This window comes from Embiotoca jacksoni, unplaced genomic scaffold (assembly GCF_022577435.1).
Source record: "Embiotoca jacksoni isolate LCO1_2020_lvr unplaced genomic scaffold, fEmbJac1.0.p SCAF_6, whole genome shotgun sequence".
NCBI classification, from domain to species: domain Eukaryota; kingdom Metazoa; phylum Chordata; class Actinopteri; family Embiotocidae; genus Embiotoca; species Embiotoca jacksoni.
In genome coordinates, this window is record NW_027185414.1 from 4982401 (window position 1) to 4999570 (window position 17170).

The 17170-nt window shown below is 39.7% G+C and overlaps 1 protein-coding gene across 1 annotated transcript; it reads right to left on the bottom strand.

Moving 5' to 3' along the window:
• Positions 1-35: 35 nt before the first annotated feature.
• On the bottom strand, positions 36-16750 carry pepd (peptidase D). Its single transcript, XM_069174098.1, has 15 exons — positions 16717-16750; positions 13885-14068; positions 13324-13451; positions 12528-12591; positions 9197-9244; positions 7836-7897; positions 7402-7446; positions 6696-6771; positions 5690-5736; positions 4522-4590; positions 3889-3966; positions 2566-2714; positions 2070-2254; positions 1175-1366; positions 36-472 (listed from the first exon to the last, which is right to left on the bottom strand). The coding sequence occupies exons 1-15, from the start codon at positions 16731-16733 to the stop codon at positions 347-349; spliced, it is 1470 nt and encodes a 489-aa protein (XP_069030199.1). The 5' UTR covers positions 16734-16750; the 3' UTR covers positions 36-346.
• Positions 16751-17170: the final 420 nt, after the last annotated feature.

The window sequence follows — 17170 nt, forward strand, 5'->3', positions numbered from 1 at the left end:
GCTTTAATACAAAGTAACAACTAAATCAAGAAATCTACTGTTCAATGTTTATTTCATTCAGTTTCACAGCATTTTTTTTGCCAAATGTTTACAAAGAGAAAAATATAAGAATAAGAGTTATTTTTTAAAAAAATTAAAAAATTAAATTTCCCCAGAGGCACATAAATGTTGCTAACCTTTGTCAAGTTTCAAAGCTTTATGCCAATACTGTCAGAAATGGAATTTCATGTAATACTAATCTTGATTATGAATGTGTTGCATGAGAGAGTAATAACTTCAGTTTGACTAAAGAGTATCTGCAGTAATAAATGACAATGCAGCGTATAGCTCAGAATTTCTCACTGTTTTAGACCGGGCTGAAAGCTTTTGTGGAGTCGGCCATGAAAGCCTCAATCTCCTCCACGGTACGAGGGACGCAGGTCAGCAGCTCCACGCCGTCCGCCGTCACTGCGATGTCGTCCTCAATGCGAACCTGCACACAGCAGTGAGGCAGAGGTCAGTGACGCACATCAGTCAGCGCAAACATGTAAACAAACAAGAATTCAGATGTTGAATACGAGCGTGTGAATGTACCACAGCCTTAAAAGAGAAATTCAGACTGGAGCACCGTTTGATAATATTGACTTTCATTCATATTATTTACGGTTACGGCTGAATGGCTGAGATCAGTCAAAGTAAATCCAATAGAGGAAGATACATGAGCGGTTAATGAAAGGCTGCAGACAAATCATATTTCTTTAAAAGTGAACATGAAACTGTTTGAAATGTCTCTCGGGTCTTGTAACGCTGCTGTGCTCGGCTCACTGAAACTACCACATTGACAGATCTCATCATTTTTGTGATATAATTCATAAGGCAGCGAGAAGGTTACAGTGACAAGGAAAACCTTTGCTAAACCTTAGTTTTTCTACTTTTGGTCTTTACTTGACATTTTTCTGCTTAACGTAACAATATTCCATCTTTACAGCTTTCACCTTCACAGCTGTACATTTGGCCCGATGCAAATCACGAAAGAATATCAATGCTGTCATTCTGTAGACGATGTAACAACTTCCTGTTGCCCTGCAAGCTGTCTTGTAGCATTTATGCCCCGCCTCCTCCACCCCCCCCCCCCCCCTTCCCGGTGAATCCAATCCAACAAATAAACCAAATATAACCGTGTGGGCACACTGACCCCTCCAAAGCCGCGGAAGCGAGCCAGCACTTGGTTGTTGATGAAGCAGCTCTGGGCCGGGTTGGCCAGGGCCTGGTCCAGCAGGTGGTTGATGAAGTATATGCCAGGCTCCACCGTGAGGACCATACGCTCCTGCACCGGGCAGCCCATCCGGAGACTCCTTAGTCCAGGCTCGTCAATACGCTCCACCCCCTGGACAACAGGATATAATAATGAGCACTTTTAGACTAAATGGAGGCTGCTCCCTGCAGCACAGGCAACAACTACATGAGCACAGAATATCATTTTAATTCTTTGCTTTTTTTTGAAGTGTTAAATATTTATTGTGAATTAGCTCCTTCCAGCTTTTCCTTGGACTGTTTCACTGAGACTTAATATCATATCAGCAATTTTTTTCCCCCACCCGGACAGGAATAAAACTGATGATTGGAGATGAATGAAGTCACTTCATCGAGCCATCTTTTATATGTCTCCTGTTGTGTTTACCGCAACTGTCAAAGAGCATCGTGTATTCTCAACTGAGCCCTGGTTCATCGTGTGTTTCCTCCAACTGGTAACCTGCTGGTAAACACTCAGCAGATCCACTCTGGGTTAACTGTTGTCTGTATTTACTTGTCAAAACTGTGTACCAGTACAAAACCCTCCACCACAGCATGAAACCATCTGTGCTCAAAGTTGAGGCATTATTTCACCTTCCCCTCGCTCCCCTGCCCTCATCCTGAACTTGTTCCTGCTGCTTGGCCTCTTTTTGTTCCCCTCTCACTTCTGCACTAGCAGTCTCTGTATTATTGATGACACATCAATATTGATGAACAGGAATGTGCCTCCTCCTTCTACTGTCTCTAGACTATTTAACTACCGGCTGCTTGTGATGTGGCTCATCTCCTGCTCTTACCTCAGGGTAACCCCCCACGTCGTGCACGTCGATGCCCAGCAGGTGTCCCAGGCCGTGGGGCATGAAGACGGAGCCCAGGTGGACCTTCAACATGTCCTCCACGCTGCCCTGCACGAGGCCCATCTTCACGAGCTCCTCCAGATGGACCTTGTCAGCCAGGCGGTGCATGTCGGTCCACTTCACACCTTCAACACAAACATCTTTGTCAGTGAACAACAAACATTTTTTGACCTAAACTTTAAATTTAAATTCTCAAACCTGGTTTACATTTTACTCAAGACACCACCAGCTCTAATTGATAGTAAAAAAAACAACAACCTGTAATTTCCTTGGAAACTTGCTTTTGTTCTGTTTAATGGCCATTGCTATGGTTTGCTTTACAACAACAAAAACCGATTTCTATATATGCAACATAAGAAAACATAAATACAAGGACGTTTTATCAGTTTAATTTTTAAAGTAAAATATCCTTATTTCAGACTAAATAGATGGTAACCTGGTTTGATGGCAGCCATGACGGTGCGGGAGGATTTCAGCACAGCCTCATAGATGGCCCTCTGGTCTGGAGTGAACTTGCCGTTGGCCGGGAAGGAGCAGGTGATGTCTGAGGAGTAGCAGTAGTACTCTCCACCCATGTCGAACAGACTGCAGGGGACATGACATCACAACCGATCAGGTCAAATTCATTCCCAACAAAACCTAACAAACAAACAAACTTAAACATGTTTTACAAACACAGTGGAGTTTGCAAATACAAAACACCAACAAACACTTTTTTTTTTTACATTTCTTTTACAACGTAATGTTATTACATCATGCTTCAGAAACAATTGTGAAAAAAATATACATATTTCATTACTTTTGTCATAATCTTTCTGCAGCAATAATGTTTAGTTGAGTCGCAGCAGGAATAACTCAAAACATTTGTTAGAAAATCTCCATTACAATCAGTGTAAAGACTTCTAAAAGTGATGCCTTTACATTTGTCACTGTACGATGTACATTTATTGTACTTGTACAACATGCTGTATTTGTCTCTGAAGTAATGTATTAGAAATAAGATGTTTATTTGTTTGATAGGGACATTTTGTATTTACAAAATAAAATGCATTAATTTGTTAACGGTGTTTTGTATTTGTAAATCACAGTTTGTTAGTGAATCATAAAACATAAAAAATGTTTTGTATATATTTTTTGCCTGCAGCTCTCCCACAAACCAGACATTTATCTCTCATGTATCTCTATTATTATTATTATTATTATTTCCAAATACTCTTTTACAAAACACGTTTTAGATTTTGGCCATTTTTAACCATATCTTTTAACTGGTTACAGATTTTAGTTATTGAATGTGTGGATTTTTTAACCTGGATTACAAAAGGGTACGCAGTCGGCCTCGTGTTCCTCTGCCAGAACTCTATCATAAATAGAACATTTTATCCAGATTTAAGTCACTTTTGTGTTATACTTTTAGATCCTGGTTGTTTTACCTTTTAAATGTTTTAACAAGGTAAACGTTTTTAGCAACAAGACATTTTTAACTGTTCAACTCAGACGCTAACTTTCGACTTGTGCTGATTTACTGTGGCTATTTGTTTTTCTTTTTAATTATGAAGTGTTTTAGGACCATTTTGCAAGATAATTCTACCCTTCAAATAAAACTGAACTGAAGATCACAATGTAAACAAAACGGTAACAATGCTGCTTGAGGACATTACGCAGACACTGTAGAGGTTGTGACAGTGGAGCAACGGCTCCTCCTTTAGGAGAATCTGTGCAGTTTGTGAGACATAAGCCAATACCACGATAAACTACTCACCACATGTCTCCATCCATAACCGTCTTGTCATTAGGAGCCCCAGCATGGCCGTAGTGGAGGACAGAGGAATTATTGCCGCTGGTGGGAATAAACAAAGCGTCAATGGAAAAAAACAAACGCTACAACTAACAAACTACGAGATATAAACTTCTTTCAAGGTGATCACTTTGAAGCATCGAAGGTATTCCAGTTTCATGTTTCAAGCTCCTAATTTAAACAGGAAAAGAACTTGCATCCACTGACCACTTATCCCAAGGTGCTACTTTATACACATGGCCTTTATCACAAAAGGTCAAAGCATGATGAGCAACAACGTCTAACAATTCTTCATCCATAATGATGCTGCTGGCTAACAGTAACCTTGATAGAGCGAGGAAGGTAATGTGAGCATGCTTTGTTTTGGCTGATAAGACATCCAGAATAAAGCAGAGTGCTGCTTCCTCAATTTATTTTTGAATCTTTAACAGTGTCATAGATGCTTAAAATATATTCTGCATTAATATTGTTTGTACTTTTAATTTTCCCAAGAGCACTCCGTCAAACAGAGCGCTGTTAGAGCATCAAATGCTTTCTTTTACTTCATTAGTATCCTTATTATACCCAGGGCGCAAAGAATCCTTGATAAAGCCTTACCTTCCACAGATACAGGTGTACGAGGTGTGGCGCATCCCTCCTTTGTTGTAGCAGTAGTGCTGGAACAGACTGCAGAGACACAAAAAGCAGTCGTTTGGTAAAAGAACCCCGGGAGGAAAAAGGAAACAATTTCAGCACCGCAGAGATTAGATACAACACTAATTGGCCAAAGGACTTTGGCTGCCCTCTTCCTGACTCTGTGCTTTTTAAGAATTCATTCAGTACTCATTTTTTAATCATCACACGGTCAAAGCACATCAAACACATTTGACAGATCTCGACAGCATCGCGGAGATGTGTAGGACGGCTGGCACAGCAAAGGCAAACGAGGGTGACGGACAGCTGCTCTGACATTACTGAAAAAATAAAAGGTGGCCAGAAATCCTACCAAAATATAGACAGAAACAAAACAGACAGAAATATATCAAATCATGATAAAAGTGACTTATGTTTTTGTTTTGCTCAAAGCCTCTTGAACCGATAAATTATCATTTAAAAAGCTGCAAGCGGCCAGTTCAGAAAATGTCACTATTGTTTCAATGAGTCCAACGTGACCAAAACTAAGTAGTAGTTCAATATTTTACAGATTTTTTTTTTTTTTTTTTTTTTTTTTTTTTGATACCTTGCAGAACCAGCTGGGTGTAATCCAAACTCTCCGATCATCATCCCGTGCTGCTCATTTCTCATGTCAAATTTACAGGTTAAACTGATCCAGTAATTATATTTGCACAGAACTATCACGGTGTGCAGTAAAATTGCAGGCACGACCTTGAATGACCCAACTCATCTGTCCGAGGTCAGCACTTTAAGGAGGGCCCGGTCAATCCTGGCTGTTCAAAGAGTTCAAGTCTGGCTCTCAACATAGGGAAAAAAAATAGACTACAAAAGTCATTTGTTCCAGCTGCCATTGGCCTTCTAAATAACTTCAATAACTCAGTGATTTGTATGCTGCCTTTATTGTCTGTGGGTCTTTTGTCTAACCCTCTGGGATTTCTATGTTGTCTTTATTGTTTTCTTGAGGGCTGTGCTGTTACTGCTGACTGTACAACACATTGCCCCTCGAGGATAAGAGATATTGTTGAATCCTTGTGACCAAACACAAACCTTTACATCTACTAATAGAACATTTTTTATAAATAAGCGCCACTGAAAAAAATGCACCACTTACCTCTCCATTTCATATTCTTTCTGTCCAGGTTTCACATTCTTCATTATCTACAGAAGAAAAAAGTGTTGTTAGCAAACACAGAAATTCTGAGATAAATGTGTTACTGACTTGTCTCAATGTCCACTGTAAGCAAAAAACCCTCATAACTGTTTTCTGTGTACCTGACAGCAACATGGCACAAAAGTAAGCTCCTCTGTGATGTCACACACATCACTTTGTAAATGTAGATTCAATAATCATTTGCTTTTCACTTACGCTTTATATGCAAAATAGCTTTCTGTATTTTTCTAATGAGCTAGCCTACTGTTCAACTTGATGCTTCCGATGTCATCTCCACTTTTAACGTAACACCATTGTGAGGCTGCAGTGTAACATACTTGTGACTGGCCCAGGTGCAAATATCTTATTTGGGCCCCTGAACACAAGCGTACACTCATGCACATTCACTCACACATACACATTTAGCCTATACTGCTAATTTCACAGCACACCTGAAGGGTGTAACTGGAAATCTACCATAAATGTGGTTAATGGGGGCTCATGGGTAAAAACATACCCGTGAAAACCAAGTCTGATGATCACACTCGTAACAGTGGGGGACCAACAGGTGGAAAACAACACTGAACACTGTCGGTGAGTGATTTCAGAGGACAGATAACATTGGGACTTTAACTGCTCCTTAACCCCTGAAGAGCTTTTGTTCATGGTGATGAACATGAAAGTAAAATATTGCTTTAATGTTCTGCTTATAGGTCAAAGGCCATCTGGGTTAACTGCTGACCTCCGAGCTACTGGAGGAGGTTTAAATGGATGGCATTTAAACTGGTTACTGCTTCAGAGGATCCTGACAGCACCAATGTTTTCGGTGGGTATAAAGCCTTGTGATACTTTGGGTATTTAATTTCATGCTCTGAACTCAAATTTTTTTGTCTTCCTTTCTTTGATATGTTTATTTACAAGTTGGAGCATTCTTACAGATAGTCCGTCAGACTGAGGAGGATTTTACCATTTTGTGGGCTTCACTGGAAATCCTGTTGGTGTAGCGAAGGACCTCCAGCTCCATGTCAGTCTTTAAGAGACGGCTGCAAACACAGACAGAAATGAGTCTCTCACTCTCACTCTCATATAGAATTTAGCTAAAGCAATGTGTAGGTATATTTGGTTTCTAATTCATTTTCTACTGTTGCAGAGCCGCTCATGTATTTATGTGCACCTGAGATGGCTTGATACTGCAGAGACTTAAAGACTTCTACAATAACAGAACCTAACAAATAACAGAAAGCAGTGGTAACCAATAGCAACACTAATGAAAGTTAAAAAAAAGAAAAAGCCCATTAAAATGGAGCCATGTGAGCTGTGACAAGAAGAGGGGAAGGGGGGGGGGGAGGGGCAGGTTCAATCAAGCCCTGCTCCCCAGGAGGTGTGGCTGAATAGCATTCCTCCTTATTTCAGAAAATGTCAATTCATCTGGAGGGTGCAAACTCTAATGCCAAGGACAAGCAGGCAGGCACGAAGTCCATTACATCCGTGCAGACTGACTTCTGACTCTAAGAGGGAAGGGAGGAAAAAAAAAAAAAAACAAAGAAAAGCTCCTCGTTGCTGATACACAATTACCAGACTGGGCAGCTGTAATTGGCTACAGTTTGGTAAAATTTGACTGAAATTTTTTTTGGGGGGCAATTACAATTATAACACTAATTTCCATTACTTACCATGCCACAATGACTGGGTGTAAAAGAGTGTTGTTCACGGTGAAGCTGATAAAAAAATAAATAAACACGACAAGAAAGAGCACCATTATACATATAAATGTAATTTGATGCAAATTGTTATATTAGATTTGAAATAAGTATATGGGACTTTTGTTCAAAAGCCGTTAGGGTCAGATTAAGTATATGGTAAATATATGCAGTTAAGAAAAGAACAGAGCGATGCTAAGGACAACAGGGACGTTGGTATTAATTGCCCGCTAACAAGCCAAAGCAAGATTGCTTGTTTAATTAAATTATATTCAGAATTAGGTTAATCAGCAACAATCAGCACGCATAACAGTCTGTTGCATCCTTGGTTATAAATGGAAAGAAAAAAACAACTCCCCAAACAAAGTATAATTATGTTAATGCAAATCGATGCCAATTAAACATACCGACTAATTCCTTCGAACGAGGCTTCACGGCAGATGCTCCCACTATCTGTGTTCTGTCCTCGCTGCAGGAAAAAAAAAAAAAAAAAAATCACAAAAACAAGTGATTAGATCACCATCAAATGCATTCAAATGTTGATACAGGAGATTGAATTGATTTGTGGTATCTACCATTAGAAAAAGGGATTGATGTTTACTCAAAATGTATTCTAAGCAGCGGATCGACACAATTATCAGGTTTTTAAAAGCTGACAATTTTCAGTAGCAAATATATTTTGTGCCAATATTTAACAGCAAATGGAAAGGATTCAGTGATTTTATTTTTAACATGATGAGTGAGTTGGCAGCTAACAGAAAGCAAGGTGCAGCAGGGTGATTAGGGTGAAGCTGCTGTTGTAGAATACTCCCGCACCATCACTTCAAGAATTGGTTCTATCAGGTCAATTAAATGTTATCTATATAACGCTAAATCACTGCGAAAGTCATCTCAAGGCACTTAACTTACACTTAATAAACATACAAATACAACACTTGTTGTCCAAGACTTTTATGCACACTAAAGGTTTATTCTTTTCTCAGATTTTGTTCACAAATTCATTAAATTCCATGTTCACTTTTGCAAAGATAATCCATCCACCTGACATGTTAAACAGAAGGATTATTGCACAGATGTGCCTTGAAATGGTCACAATACAAGGCCACTCTAAAATGTGCAGTTTTATCTTGAAAGCCAGTCAGTATGTGGTGTGACCATCATTTGCCTCATGCAGTGCAACACATGTCCTTCACAGAGTTGATCCGGTTGTTGATCGTGGCCTGTGGAAGACTGGTCCACTCCTCTTTAATGACTGAGCGAAGTTGCTGTTTATTGTCAGGAATTGGAATACGTTGTCACATGCGCTGAGCCAGAGAACATCCCAACCCTCATCAATAAAATGCACCTGTTTGTTTGTCCATAGCTTATGCCTGCCTTTACTATAACTCCATCACCACCATGGACCACTTTGTTCACAAAGTTCACATCAGCAAACGCACTGATGTTGGGTGGGCAATGATGGTGTCCAACAGTTTGTGCAGAAATCCTTCAGTTGTACAAAGCAACTGTTTCATCGTGTGTGTGTGTGTGTGTGTGTGTGTGTGTGTGTGTGTGTGTGTGTGTGTGTGTGTGTGTGTGTGTGTGTGTGTAGCATGTTGATATGCCAAAGTGGAAGAGAGAAAAGAACAGCATAGAAATACAACAAACAAAAACCCTGGGAATGTTGGCGAGGCCAGTAACCCCAGATTAGTACCCATCAGTCATCAGATATTCCAAAAATAAAACATACATCACAAACTATAATTGGGTAGGACTGAGCGATGCATACCAGAGTGAGGAGGACTGCTGGGTTCAGATTGGTCAGGACATCAGCAATCTGCAGAAATGCAGACGGAGAGTAATTAGAAGAGTCAGACACACAATGAAGCAACAGTTTCTTTCTAGTTTCAGGCAGCGTAATAAAAGGTCACCGGCAGGCGTCATTGTGCCTCCGTGGCCTCAACAGCACACTGAATAACAAAACTCAAGAGACTTTATTACTCCTCTGCCAACAGCCCAAATGTCACATAACAGATCCCAGACTCAGTGCTCAGACACTGCGGTGATATTTCAGCACCGTTACTATTATTAATGCAACTCCAATTCCTTTCACTGTGTTGTTTCTGAAAAGACAACACCTAAAAACTAAATAGAAGCTTGATTTTCTTAAAATAACTGCTAAGATTGAAGTGATTCCACATTGAATGTGACGACTGCTTAAGTCAGGCCTACTCAACCAACAAGAAGCTCCCTGCAAATCAGACTCACCCAAATACATAAAAGGATGTAAGCAAGTAGGAGCGTGCAGTCACAGACAATCTATTTGGATAACCTTGGCAACAGGACAGCGTGGGGATGAGGGATCAGGGAAACCCCATGTGTGTTGACGACAGGATGAGCTGTGATTGACTGCAACAGGATTGTTTTCTGGGCTGAGAAACTCATGTTAGATAAACCAACAAGCTTTCAGCATGTTTCTCCCGCAAGTAAAGAGATGCAACGTTAACTGTCAAAATTGCTAAATCCAGAGTGAATTGACTGATGGGTATTTTACTGGCCACAGCAAGTAATAAACCAGTGTTCTGGCTGCTGTCTGCAATTTGTTAACATGATACCACTGAAGAGAAAGGAAAGGGATGCACATGACTAATTTATTGTATGCAGTAATACTTTCTTTTATTTGTTTTACACTATTTGGGCCACTTCTGAAGTTGAATAGTCCTGGCTTAAATGTTTTTAATGCTGCTGTGAGTGCATTGTTCTCACTTAAATATATACAGACATTTATGACTGAAACAGGTTTGTTGTGTTTGCAGTAGCTGTAAACCACAGACAAAGTCAGATTGAGGAACTTTGAAGTTTGCATAACAGTGAGGATTTTTCTGGAATATGCATTAAAAAAAACAATGCGAATACTCTTAGGTTTTATTTTATTGAAGAGCTTACTTGCAGCCGAACAAGGCGACATGGTACATGTAACTTGTATATAATTACAATGTTCCAAATATATTGTCTCAGATCCAAAATATGGAAATCAAGAAAACTCTGGCAGCAATAAAAGAAGGTAAACATGAGTCGGGTACTTTAAAAATATGAACCTCAACGACTTAAAAAGGTGTGAATTGTTTGCATGTTAAGCAGCATAATGCTGAGAGAAGTGTGTTTGCAACAAGACCTTCCAAGTTGGAGTGTTTGAAAAATAGAAAACCACCTAAAATATTCATGAGCTGGTTCTGATGAGACACAAATGTTGTTTTCTTTTAGGTCTTTCTGTCGGCAGATTTGCCACCAGAATGCTGAACACCTGCAGCAACTGCTTTCTTTTTCTTGACTGGATGACAGTATTGGTTATTAGTAGGGAGTAGCAGCATTTAATTTGTCTAATTTTATCCAGCAGAATTGAGGTGCTGCTGCTTCACATAGGAATTGGCTGCTGATTTGCATCTTAACCGGTGACTAATTAGGAAATGTAACACCTAAACAGGTGCGGGGGTAAAACTACCTGAAAGATCATCAGCAGGATGAGTCGGCATCAAAACAACAAAGCGTTAAATATAGAAGTGAATGTAAAAATATATGTGAACATTTCAAATAAAGACTTTTTAGCGATTTGTTGGCTGGTGAGAGCTTTTATATTTTCGTCTGAATAATTTATTTTGATTTGTGAACGTGCACGCCTCCTAAGTAGCTCTGGAGCTGTCAACCTACCAATGAGGCTCCTCTGGGAATCTGCTGTCAACACTGATAGACGTAACTGTTCCCCCAAACTCACAAAACAAGCAATTATCAACAGCTGAACATGTGTGGATTTTTCAGACCTGCCTGTTAAAACCGAGCTGCAGGTTAGAAATTTAAATTCAAATTTTGACTTCTGTCACAGTTGTGCACACGTGAGCGGTTCTCCCAAACGGATTATCAGTATGACGCTCCACCTGCTTCGGGTGAGCTCGAACACAGCCAACAGACTCCCCACAGATTTAACATCCTCTCACACAAATATGTGCACATGGCCCAAACATCCAATCAAAGTTGATCTTATACATTCATTTCTATTTTAACTCATTTAAATAACGTGTTTAGTTGAAGAGATGAAAGAAAGAATACAGGACCTGGACGAACAGTGTGTCAAATCGCACCTTCTTCTGCAGAAGGTTGTAGCATACATCTAATATCAGTCATATGATTTGGTACCACAGATAGTAAATACAGTTTTGTGGCAAATAAAATAATGTCTTGAATCTGTAAAACAAAAGCACTATACAGTTCCTCCAGGATTTCGCAGAGATTTTTTTTGTGATTGTTGTGATCTAAAATGCTTTATTTTGCAGGGCCTGTTCTAAAAAATGTTGATGCAATTCACAGAATTTGGAGATTTATTTATTTATTTTATTTTTTTGGTGGTAACATTACAAAAACCTATTAACGGCAGGGGCATATTTAAGAAATGTGAGAAACAGAAATATCTACACCTCCCTGAGTCCAAAAAATATGCAGCTTTAAAAAACAGCCTCTCACTGCAGTACTGAATACTTAGATCTTTGGTCAAAAGTGTTTTAAATATTTGTATATCATATCAATTAAATGGACATTGAATGCACCAAAACAAACTGCAAAGTATAACTCCAAGTCTGTATAAAACTAATGTAATGTAACACTGTTCGATTTGACGCAGGGAAGTGTGACGGTTGGAAAGTAATTGTCATAAGATTACATTTCCTGTGAATCCTATTACTTCCTGTTTTGCTACTTTTTCCCAGACAGAGCTGATGTGGTGATGAGAGGAGAGGAGAGGAGAGGTTGAAGAGCCTTGCTGACTATAAATGAGGAGTTGTTTTTGTTAATAGAGGAAGTTTCGTTTGGAGGGGTTTACTTTGTGCATAACACCTTCCGCAGAGCTCCAACAAAGGACATTTATTGTGGAGAAATCATCTGAGTTTTGCTAAATTGTGAGCTTCCAATCAATATTGTGGAGATCATTATCTTGTGATTTCCTGTAGGGACTGACTAATTTCCTTTCATCTAATGTCATGGCTCTGTGACTTAACATCAAGGTTCAATTACTGCACAGAAGGAAGGTCAGACCGCAGCGGCCGCAAAGAGCAACAGACAGGCAGACTTACATCACAGGTGTATTGCACCTCATCCACAGCATATTTATCCTTGAAGTGCTTTCTGGGAAAGATCCTGAAAAAAAAACAACACAATAGATTAAAAATAAAAGTGAATAAACACTACACAAAAAAACCTACATAGTCGTTGGTCATTTTATGAGGCGGGTTATGTTACAGTTGGGAAATATTCAGGACAGAGTTCAGATGGAGGAAGCAGAACTAATGAAAAACCTGACACCTTAAAGTGCTGACCAAATAACTCCCGAGTGAAAAAGGATTTTTGTAAAAAATTTTTTTATAAATGTCAGATGACAAAAGAAGCTTTGAGGTTTATATGAGAGGGGAAGAGCAAACATACGACGTGGTCAGGAGCCGACAGGTTATTTCAGGATCATCACGTCCACTGATTTCTCTGCTGTATAACGCACAGTCAACAATACTGAGGAGTCTGGAACATGTAAATTAGGATTACCTATTGGTAATTTTGTCATTTTTCAGTTTTATTTCACAAGACGATTAATAAATACAATTGATTTACTTTGTGTAGTGTAAACTGGCAATACAAGAGAAGGCTTTTGTATCATTATAGTCAAACATGTCACTGAGGGTGTTTGGGTGATGACAAATATATTAAGTCTTAAATGTTTCCTGGCTTCATGTACAATAAATGAAATACAAACAGCATTTAAAAAGGCGGAGAACATAACCGTTAGCCCTTTTTAGAAGTCACAGCTCAGAGCGGCGGACTCGCTGCTGATAACTGTTGGCCTGTGTGCGCAGCTCTTTGAGGATTAGTGTGACTCACTCGCCCATCCAAGTAGCATGGCTTTCAGGCAGTTTAGGAACAAAAAGGATGGATTTCCCAGAGTCAACATCAATGGCTCCGTAGCAGTCAGGCTCAGTCACGCCGAAAGCCCAGTGGAAGAAAGACTCCTGCAGAAGGGCAAGAATCAGTCGCAGCACATGAGACATATGACAGGTTTCCTTTATTCTGGCCGGTTAGGTCAAGAGATGTGAAGTCAGGGGACAACATTAAAACAAAAACTTCAATGTGAGGATTAATTATTATCCACAAACTATTTGTAGCCATGAGCTTGTGTGGTGTGTGACAGAAAATTAACATCATAGACACGGGCGTGGCAGAACGACCTACATATATGTGACAAAGAGAACAGACCAGATTCTGAGCGCTAGAGAAGCTCAAAACTTTGACTTTGACCGGGTGACGTTTTGTGCACATCTGGCCACTTTACCCGAGAGATCCGGCACAATCAACGGAAACAAAACTAGACCAGCACATAAACTCACTGCTGGCTTGAGGATAAATGATGGATAAAAACATTTTTTTAAACCACAGACAACCTACCTGCCTGAAGAGGAGGTCTGTGTCCGTGCAGTACCTCTGCTTCTGTTCTCCTCCCTGCAGCACCACCACCGAGTTTGGCACCACGCCGTCGCTGGCATTCAGCCCCTGGCACAGTCGTTGACGGTTCTCAGCAAAAAGGGCAGCGGACACCCTGAGGGTGTCATTACCCAGCCAGTAGACAGATCTGAGAGGACGGGGAGACAGAATAACTCAGGGAGGCGTAGTGGTTTGAGAGACTGGCAGTTATTTGGAGGGCTCTGGGTCTAGATTAGAATAGGTTTCTCATAAAGAGCACAAGCCACACTGACCCTCATCGTTCACATCATCCTGGTATGCTCTGATATCCTGACATTCATGAAGCACTTCAGGGCTCTACGCTAACCTTTTGCCAAAGACTAGAAGTGCTCCTGAATTAAAAAAATTGGAGCACACAAAAAAAATTTAGGAGCACGGTGAAAAATGTTCAAGTGCCACAGAGTTTTTTTTTTTTTTTTTTTTTTTTTTAATCTGTACATACATGTAGTGAACTATCAACATTTGTTCAACAGCACATACCACTAAAAATCCCACAGTGGTTCATGCCTACTGGACACAAAGGCCGCTGCTTCATATTAAATACAAAACATAGCATACAGCTGGACCGTGTATGAAACTCCAGAGGCTTTTAATCTGAAACAGTTGATGACAGACACTGCAATGATCCAGCCAAAAAAACCTTTCCTTCAGCAAACCAGTTTTACTGTGAAGTAGCTCCAGGCAATGCTACGTGTTTGAATTTTAGTAAAACACGGGAAATTCTGACCAACCAGATGTTTTGTACGGTGGCACTGAAGCCGGTTTGTGTTTTTGCACGTCCAGGCTTGAGGTGTATGGTTTTGTACAGCGTGTTGCATCTGCACCTCAGGACCCAAGGTTTGTCCAGGTATTTGGCATTTTTTTCTTTTTGTGTGTACGTGTTTGCACTTCAGGACGGCAAGTTTAAATGGTTGTGTTTTCCTTTGTGTTTGTGTTTTGCACAACAGTGTCACTGTAATTTTAGGCTGTTCTGTAAGCAGACCGGTGGTCAATGTATCTACAACCACTGGTAACAATTATGATCAATGACACAGTCAAACAAACAAGACTTTGCATTCACAAAAATCTTAAACAGCTGCACTTTAAAAAAAATGTAATGCAAAGTCTTCTGATGTGTTGGCCTGTGGTTTTAATTTACTGCAGAGAATTCGGTTGCCAAGAGACACCAAACTGTTCCATTATGGCAGCACACAGTGGAGTCACATGCTCAAAAAACTGTCCATTACAACACTGTACATGACCTGTTATTATTAATATATTTCAATAACCTGACAATTTGACAGGTGAAAAGGATCGCAAATTTGTCAGTATCCTATCGGCGCTCAGCTGGGAGAGAGGAACACTTATGTACTTCTGTCTGGAGGTAATCCTCAGGAGTTGGTGAGTAGATTTCAGCCTGAAGAGGAGAGTGAACCACGGCCTAACCTGCCCTCAAAAACAGCTAAGACATAAGATCTGGACTGATAGACAACCTCGTAACTGATAGGTCTTGGATATAAATCTTGGTCTCTGGCCGAGGCTTTGCTGATAAGAGATGACATATCTGATTCAACCTGAGCCGTGGCAAAGGTTAATCCATAACTTCACAGAATTCTATGGCTCAAGGATTTCTGCGTCATTCCCTGTTGGCTGAGTTTACACGTCTAACTGTGTATCTGTGTGGATAAATCATGAGAAATTATGCTGTTATTGAACGAGGTAGATATAGAAATGTACTTTACAGTAATCCAAACAGTCTACACAGTAATAGTCAGGAATCGCAAAGATACCTTGTTAATTGTGTAACTGCGTCAGCTTGTTACTGATTAAATGATGGTAATTAGTGGGCAAAGTTTCTGCTGTTGTAGTGGATTACATAATATTGTAAAGTGTATCTCTCAATCTCTGGCAGAGATCACTTTACTGACTGCTGACATTTTTCAGATTACCTCAGCAGATTATTTTATCTGGAAGGCAGTTTGGGCTGTCATGTCACAAGAAAATGAAGGATATTTTATTGACATCATCATAATTACTGGAGGTCATGAGGAGAGCATGATATGTTCTTTTAAAATTCATGACAAAACTAAACACATGGTTTTACGGTTGGACTTGCACACTTTTGCAGTGAACCGAGGATGCTCTTCATAGTTGTTATTCATTAATTACTTCTAAGGTTTTTGTGTTCTCACCATGTGATCCAGACAGACCACATGAAACCAGATTATGTTTCTGTATGTCCTCATATTGTAGTTACATCCTCAAATATTTTATTAGCTTCTATCTTATTTTCATAACTTCACTCTTTATACGCACAAAACAACAGCACCACACGCAATTAAGCACTAAGACCGCATTAATTACAGTGTCAGACAGGCTAACTTTATATAAGATAACGCAAAGATGGTGCTTTAGTTTTGGCCAATATATTCAAAAGTTAGTAATTCACCAATTGTTTTTATCTCAATCCGGCCGGTTGCATGAATCTGTTCTTTATTAATTTCTCATGGATGCAGTTAATAATATATGCACGGTAGCTTTAGTTTAGAAACTGCCCAACGTCCTTGTGAAACTGGACTTTAAATAAAATATTGAGGTATTTATCTTGCTGGTTGACGACTATGTGACAGGGGATCTGCCTGGTAACAGCCCGCGCGCTCAGCTGATTCACATCTGTATGCAGTAAAACAGAAGAAGCTAAAACGACCCTTTTAGTAATTTCACACATTTATTTTTCATCAGTCAAAGCGCTGTCAGAAAACAGAAATGTCAACTCACTGTGGTGCTGTAGCCATGATGAAGCCAGAGTCCCGACTGTCACGTGTTGATATGAGTCACGTGAGTTTTGTGCAGCCACGGAGCTAAGTCAGCTGACGTGGCGTTATGCTGCGTTCAATGCTACAGGAAATACCAGGTTCGACAGTGAAGTTGCACTCAGAGACTTTGAGGTTGTTTTCAAAATGCTGTGTTCACCAGAAGCAAATGTACCATTACAGCAGTTTAAAAAAAAAAACACGTATGAGAAGAAAAAAAGGGAAGAAAGAGGGTCAAAACAAACTTCTGAAAAATCTTTACCTTTTAAATAATCAGCTAAATTGTATCTATATAGCACATAATCATGATGTGATCACAAATATAAACATAGGGAAAAGACAATGATTGACTTTTCATGGAAAACAGCAAGACTTTCTGGGTAGTAACATTTGTATCCTTTTAATATTCTTTCTATATA

Coding starts and splice junctions, on each gene's coding strand:
- pepd (XM_069174098.1), bottom strand. Junction 9,245..12,527: donor AGGTGCAATACACCTGTGAT/GTAAGTCTGCCT, acceptor GCATTTCTGCAG/ATTGCTGATGTCCTGACCAA. Junction 7,898..9,196: donor CAGCAGTCCTCCTCACTCTG/GTATGCATCGCT, acceptor TTTTTCCTGCAG/CGAGGACAGAACACAGATAG.